The sequence below is a fragment of the Ruditapes philippinarum genome, unplaced genomic scaffold (assembly GCF_026571515.1).
Source record: "Ruditapes philippinarum isolate M1 unplaced genomic scaffold, ASM2657151v2 ctg6271_1_1_1_1, whole genome shotgun sequence".
Lineage (NCBI taxonomy): Eukaryota > Metazoa > Mollusca > Bivalvia > Venerida > Veneridae > Ruditapes > Ruditapes philippinarum.
Window position 1 is genome coordinate 5,650 of NW_026854887.1, and position 7,409 is coordinate 13,058.

General features: G+C 33.5%; 1 protein-coding gene across 1 annotated transcript; it reads left to right on the forward strand.

Moving 5' to 3' along the window:
- The first annotated feature begins 489 nt into the window (after positions 1 to 489).
- LOC132741419 (C-type lectin domain family 10 member A-like) lies at positions 490 to 6,231 on the forward strand. Its single transcript, XM_060729573.1, has 5 exons — positions 490 to 622; positions 923 to 1,005; positions 2,355 to 2,445; positions 5,530 to 5,749; positions 6,118 to 6,231. Exons 1-5 carry the CDS (start codon positions 547 to 549, stop codon positions 6,137 to 6,139), a joined length of 492 nt encoding a protein of 163 aa, XP_060585556.1. The 5' UTR covers positions 490 to 546; the 3' UTR covers positions 6,140 to 6,231.
- Positions 6,232 to 7,409: the final 1,178 nt, after the last annotated feature.

Below are 7,409 nucleotides of genomic sequence, written 5' to 3' on the forward strand. Positions count from 1 at the left end.
AACCTACCGTCATGTCATTAAACTATACGTAACAAGATTGTTGGTCAGCATGTCTACCTGTGCATCTTGGGTATGTTTGTACATTTATTTAACATTTGTAGTGTTATTGTCTATTGACTTAGTAAAAAATACAAATTTTAGCTTTCACATAGTCTTAAAACTTTACAGAAATGTTTGTCTGCATGTGTTGTTGTGCACCTGGTTTGTTTGTGGAGTTATTAAGTATTACTTATTTCCCTTGAATTAGATAATTGCATTTTTCAACTTGTGTCACGCGTCTTCCAGAAAGTATCTGACCTTGAGTCATGAAACGTTACAGAAATGTTGGTCAGCATGCCAATTTTGCTTTTGGATTCACTTAGAAGGATTGTCAACCGCATACATAATTATATATTCATGCATGGAATCATTGCGAAAACGTTGTCTGTCAATATCTGTTACAATTTTTATAAAGTAGTCTGTAGAATGTCACAATATTGACCTTGGCAATTACAGTGTAACTTTTCTTTAGATAAGAAGTTCAAAATACACCATTAGCCTTATCTGATGTTAGTATATAGTAGAGCAATGTGGAAGATATATTTCATTTTTTGTATATTATGGCTTCACACGGACCAAATAGGTTGTGTTTTTATTACAATGATACATCTTTAACTTTTATAAGATGTGTTAAATTTTGATATTACAATTGTATTATTATTTGCCATCCTTTATTTAATTAACGCTATCTGTAAAGATTAGGGATAATATAAAAAAGTAATTGTTTCTACATTAGATCTTGGTTTGTTATTTTGGTCTTAAAATACATATTTTTATTGATAAACTATAAAGCATATGTTAACGTCTGGGAAACGTACTGAATTTTGTTGATGCATTTTTATCTTGTTCGTGAAAACAAATATCTTCTCAATGTTGAACATAGAAAGTTGCCAAGACGGCTGGGTGTCTCACGATACAAGATGCTACCATTTTAGTCACGATGAGGAGTCCCTCCCTGTGGCAGCCGTAAGTACACCTGCATATATTGTTAAGGCATCCATCTTTTATATGACTATACACAGATGTGGCCGAAAGTACAATTGCGTCTATTGTTGAGGCAGCCATCTTTTAAATATCTGTAGACAGGTGTGTCCGAAAGTGCAATTGCATCTTTTGTTGAGGCAGCCATCTTTAATATAACTGTAGACAGGTGTGTCCGAAAGTGCCATTGCGTCTATTGTTGAGGCATCCATCTTTTATATAACTGTAGACAGGTATTGCCGAAAGTGCAATTGCGTCTATTGTTGAGGCAGCCATCTTTTATATAACTGTAGACAGGTGTGTCCGAAAGTGCAATTCCTTTTATTGTTGAGGCAGCCATCTTTTATATAACTGTAGACAGGTGTGGCCGAAAGTGCAATTGCGTCTATTGTTGAGGCATCCATCTTTTATATAACTGTAGACAGGTGTGTCCGGAAGTGCAATTGTGTCTATTGTTGAGGCAGCCATCTTTTATATAACTGTAGACAGGTGTGTCCGAAAGTGCAATTGCGTCTATTGTTGAGGCAGCCATTTTTTATATAACTGTAGACATGTGTGTTCGAAAGTTCAATTGCGTCTATTGTTGAGGCAGCCATCTTTTATATAAATGTAGACAGGTGTGTCCGAAAGTATATCTGTGTCTATTGATTAGATGGCCATATGTAAATGAACTTTGTTCATGTAAAAATACATATGTGTGGCCGAATTTGGATTTCACCTTCTAAATCTAAAGAAAAGGCAGTCAAAATCTAGAAACCATTATTAGAAATCATTTGATAGTAAGAAATACAGATAATGAACTTTAATGAATGACTGAATATAAAGAGCGTATTTTGTATATTTAATACACAAGGACCGTGCTAAAGTTGATTTGATTATTAATTATAATGTGGAACTGTTTTTAAATATTGGCAATTTTTGTTTTTCTTCTAATAGTCAGTGGTATGGAATTCCAAATAACCATTGCATTAAATTTGAATGTGTAAAATTATAAAAATTAGTACATGGTTTGTAAGACGAAATTGAATTTCCGTGAACTATTGATCTTAGACTATACTTTGATAATTAGATATGGCAAGTAAGTCTCGGATATATTGAGGGACATATTATTCATTGCTTTTAATACTTGTACACCGGTGTGAAAAATACATCTTTTCATAAAGGACACTATTTTTAACATGTTATACACATTTTCTGGTCTTATATTAGATTTGAAGTCAGTCCAGAGGGCTGAAATTATAGGTTTTTTTTAGATCAGTCATTATTTTGTTAAATCTTGAATTAATGCTATTATAGCTAATTCAGTTTATACACAAATTACAGTTTTGTTTTAGCTTGTATGCCAAAACATGGGTGGGGAACTAGCAGAAATAGAAACTGCAGAGGAAAATGTTTTTCTGATAAACAAGGTTAAAATTTTGCAAAGTAAGTAAATTCTATGTTCTCTTAATATTCGGTGACAATTTTATGTATTAACAATTATCAAGACTTATAAGTTTATTTCATAAGTTTCAAAAATAAATATGAAAAAGTATAACCGTTAAAAATGTATTTAGGTATTTTAAACAATGCTAATTGAAAAATGGAAAGGGTTAATAGGAAATGATTACGGCATTTGTTGCATTCAAATCAAATATCTAAAACGAGGTGAGCGCATATGAGAGATATGTAATCGAATAAGAACATACCTGATAACAAGAGTACAAACAGGTTGTAATATTGAGAATAAGTTTGAGTGCATTATTTCATCATAATTTAATAAGTTCAGTTACTTAGTTATATAACCACAAATCATTGTCCCGTGCGTCATAAATTAACAAATTATGGATACTTCGGAGTTGAATGCTAATAATAATAATGATAATAATAACAATAAAAATCATAATAATAAAACACAAAAACAAATTTTAAAAGTAACGAATTTTAAAAGTAACATTAAAAAAAACATTTCATGTATTCTTTTGATTGTTAATTTATTTGCAGTTTCAAGATTTTATAATGCAGGCGTAATACTGTCCAGAAATTGACATCAAATAGGCATACGAATATGGAATTTGCTAATTCGCGCGAAGATGGCCCCGAAATTGGTCGACATCCCCTCAACAGCCGAAGCAAGTACGATTCTTTAGGTCACGCGTTCGTATCCGGTCTACACACGATTCCTACTGAAGTTCACACACTGGTTATTGTTGCTGGCTCGTGTACGGGTAGCGTTCATTGAACGCCGCCTTTCCTTTTTGATCTTGTTTATCATATTTTATTAAACTTTATCATGCCACCCAAGGTAGGCTTGTAGGAGTTGCTCATCATGTTTTCTTAGGTGTATCAAAATAAGCAATGCTGCTGCATTTTATTTTTCGGTTGACATCAAAGCATGCAATTCTACAAGAAATAAACTGAAAATAATTGATAATTAATTGCACATAATGGAGGTTTTTGGTGTCTCAGTACAGATGTGCAAGACTGACAGATAAGGAAGATGATCTGAGGCTAGCCTTTTAGATGTCCAACATCTTAAACATGCATCGCATGAGCCACTCGAATTTGCTGCCTTCGTTCTAATCGTGGTCCCATTTCGATGACATTGTACCAAAATACGATGGCGACATGACGGTATTGCGGGGGCTTCACGTAGTTGTGTACCCTTCTTAAGGCAGTCGGGAATGTTCGTATTTCCTTCGTATTGTCTTCTTTAGGCGATTGCACCGATACTCACACGAAGTAATGACAAAGGCTACATGATTTTAAAAGATGGGTTTACGAAGGCCTTACTAAGCGCAAAATTGGCATACGAATTCAACAAGAAAATTAACTTTCTAAATGTATTCCGGCAATATTTTGGCATGCCAAAAAGTCTAAAAAATTAGCCGGGGGTCATATGATGGCAAAAGATGCCCTCACGAATGACCTGATGTTGTAATTTGAACATTTCCTTATTCGTGTTACCATCTGATGCCTTATTCGGGACAGTTTGACGCCTGCTAAGTATTTCCCGTTATTGTAAGATGTCGTGGTTGATATGTACATACATTGGAATAAACACTTTAATGTAAATAAAAAAGGAAGATATCACATCACATGGATATCATTATTTTATATAACGGGCACTACAAACCAGAGTATATAATAAAGTGACAATTGTTAAGTGTAGTGGATGTGTGCATAAGACGCTTGAAGCTGTTGAAATCCCGTCCAGGTTTCTATAAGACAGATTTTTTCTGAAATTACACCATTAAACATGATGTCAGTAGCATGCCTCAAGGTCCATACTTATTTGTATAACAATTAGGAAAATTTAGTTTAAAGTAAATTATTGTTAAGTGTACAAAGTAAGTAATTTGCACATTGTATACAATCCACGTGAATTACCAAACAAATGTCAAATTAGACAAACTAGCCCGTACTGCATCAGTCACGCAGTAAACATATGGTGATATTTTATTTTGTTTGCGTTGTTGTTATATTAAAAGTACTCTGTCAAGTCGTTGTAATACTTTATGCTTGTAAGTGAAAGTCTGGCTTTTTATTTCGTAATATCCCATATCACTCATAGTATACATGATTCACTCATGGCGTTGTGAACAAAGCTTTGTCAAACTTTTTTTGTGGCAGTCGTATAATTTTACGATTCTGTTAATTCTAAAAGTTATTTGTGCATCTTGTTCTTTGAAGTATTATAAGTAAATGTCTTGATACAAAGACAATTACTGCGCTTAACTGTATATTAAGTCTTAAACTCTAACACAAGAGGGCCATGATGGTTTCAGGTCGCTCACCTGTATAAAGGCACCCGTTGCTGGGCCAGTTTAAACACCAGGGATTTTATTTAAACAAACTTGGAAGACACCCATTAGAAGATGTTTCACGATGTTAAGTTTAAAAAACACACATATAATGAAAAACAACAATCTACCCCTTCCTCCCCCCCCTTGGCAGGGTCAATTTTAACCCAAGGGCTTTTATTTGAACAAACTTGGTAGACACCCATAAAAAGATGTTTCATGCTAAACAACTAAGCTCTAGCTCATTGGGTTTTTTAAAAAGAAGATTTTTAAAAAGTTTTTACTATATGCGTATAGGGAAAATCAAAGGCCTCCTTGGGCGGGGGCCAATTTTGACCCCTGGGCTTTTATTTGAACAAACTTGGTAGACACTCACTAGAAGATGTTTCATGCTAAATATCTTAGCTCTAGCTCTTTGGGTTCTTTAAAAAAAGATATTTTAAGTTTTACTATATGCTAAATTGATAAAACAGTATAATCAACATTTAAAAATTTCCACGGCGTAAATAAAATTATCAAAAAAATATTCACACTCAAAAATATGGTGCTTAGCAAAATAAAATATATAATGTAACGTTATCTTATGTAAATGAACACTTTTCCTTTGGCGTGTTATTTATTGTATTTTCAACGTGATCAGAATGCAAATCGTGTTTGAAAATATATTATCATTTCATTGGACAAATAGCTATAAATAATTGCTATGTAAGTTTTTGATTTATTTTAGATTATTTCTGGATTGGCCTGACAGATATTCAAGAAGAGGGAATTTGGCGCTGGTACTCAAGCAAGCGTTTGCTGACTACTACTGGATTCTCAAGTTGGGCTCCAGGACGGCCAGACAATATTGGCGGCAAAGAAAATTGTTGTCAAATACGATCAGACGGTCTTTGGGGTGATGACCAGTGTCATGTATTTAAATTCTATATCTGCGAGAAGCCACTAGGGTATGTATTTAAGTATCATTGTTTTGTGTGTTTGGGGCGGGGATGGCAGTGTGGCAGGGTTTGGGAATGTAGTATACTTATCCTTATGGATTTTTCAATCATCATAATGATATTGCCTGCATTTTTCAGATCGTCTATTGCGACCTGTCTAGGATGCACATACATTGTTTCCTCTTTTAGGGCACGTGCATACGTTTACTATAGCCCATACGCCAAATTTCTAATAGAGGGCGTAGACCTGCCCACTGTGTCCTTCAATCAGTCTCAACCAAGCCCAGCATAATTTTCAATTAAAATTGAATTTAAAAGAGATTGTTTTTTTTGTTTTTTTTTGTACTTGTAAACTTGACAAAGCATTTTTGTTTCAGAAACACTGAAATCATCGGATGATGAATGATATGCATGATGAAAAGCAAGAAAATGTATATGTCAGTGCATTTTTATTCCTAATTGATTACAGGAAATAAAATATTTTCAAAGATTGCATTTTCTGTTGTCATATCTCTTTTATTGTATATCCTTATTTTGTTTATCATTCTTAAATACAGACACGATGCTCCACCATTGGTTACTTTTACTACTTACATCCAATGATTTTTTACAAGGGATATTCTTATGTCGACTCGTGGTAAATTATCTATAAAACAGTATACATTAAACACTTAATATTTCAAATTGCTCTGTAAGATTTCTTTATTTTTAATTATTATTGTGTGATATGTCGATAATAGTCAATGGTTCATGCTAGTATTTAATGTTATCTATTCAGATTATTATTGCATAATTACTGGGAATAAAGGGGAAGGGAATACGAGTTTGACTAAGTTAATATAATGTTGACATTTTATTTTATAATATCTCTAAAATCAAAAAAAAAACAAACAAAAAAAACACACAAACAAACAAAAAAAAAAAACAAACAAAAACTTAAAAAAACAAATTTATACAAAATAAAATTTGTACTTTCAATAAATCATTAACTGCACAGCTTCTCATAAAAAATTTGTACACAAGCTCAAATTAAATTGCAAAAGTATTTACAGTAAACATTAAATAGCGTAATGTGCACATACATTGTTGTTATTCCTTTTGCGTTTTGTGTTTTGATTGTCCAATAATTGACAATTAACTCATGACCAGATGGAAGCCTAATTTTCTCTGTTTTGGAATAGTTGGCAGATTAGATTTTTTAAAATTTTCCGCCGATGGAATCGGGAAGGGGATATTGCATTGACGATGTCCGTCCCTCCGAATTTCGTTTCTGCGCTCGCTACTTCTCTGCAACTACTGACTGGAAATCAACAGAATTGCAACCATCAATAGGAAGAGGAGATGCGCACATTATCGCTTTGTTCCCGTCAGACCCATCCATACAGAGTTATGGCCTTATTTATTATTATATATTATTTATGTACTATGCATAAATTGCAAATATCGTTCACCGCTACTTCTCTGCAACTACTGGCTGAAATTCAACTTGATAGGAAAAATCAATACCAAAAGGAGATGCGCATATGGTCGCCTTGTCCCTGTCAGACCTTTCAACACAGAGGTAGGACCCTTGAAAAGTTATTCAGTATGCATATATAGCAATAATCGTTTCCATTTTATTTCTCTGCAGCTACTGGGAGGTATTCAACGAAACGTTATTGAATCCTTG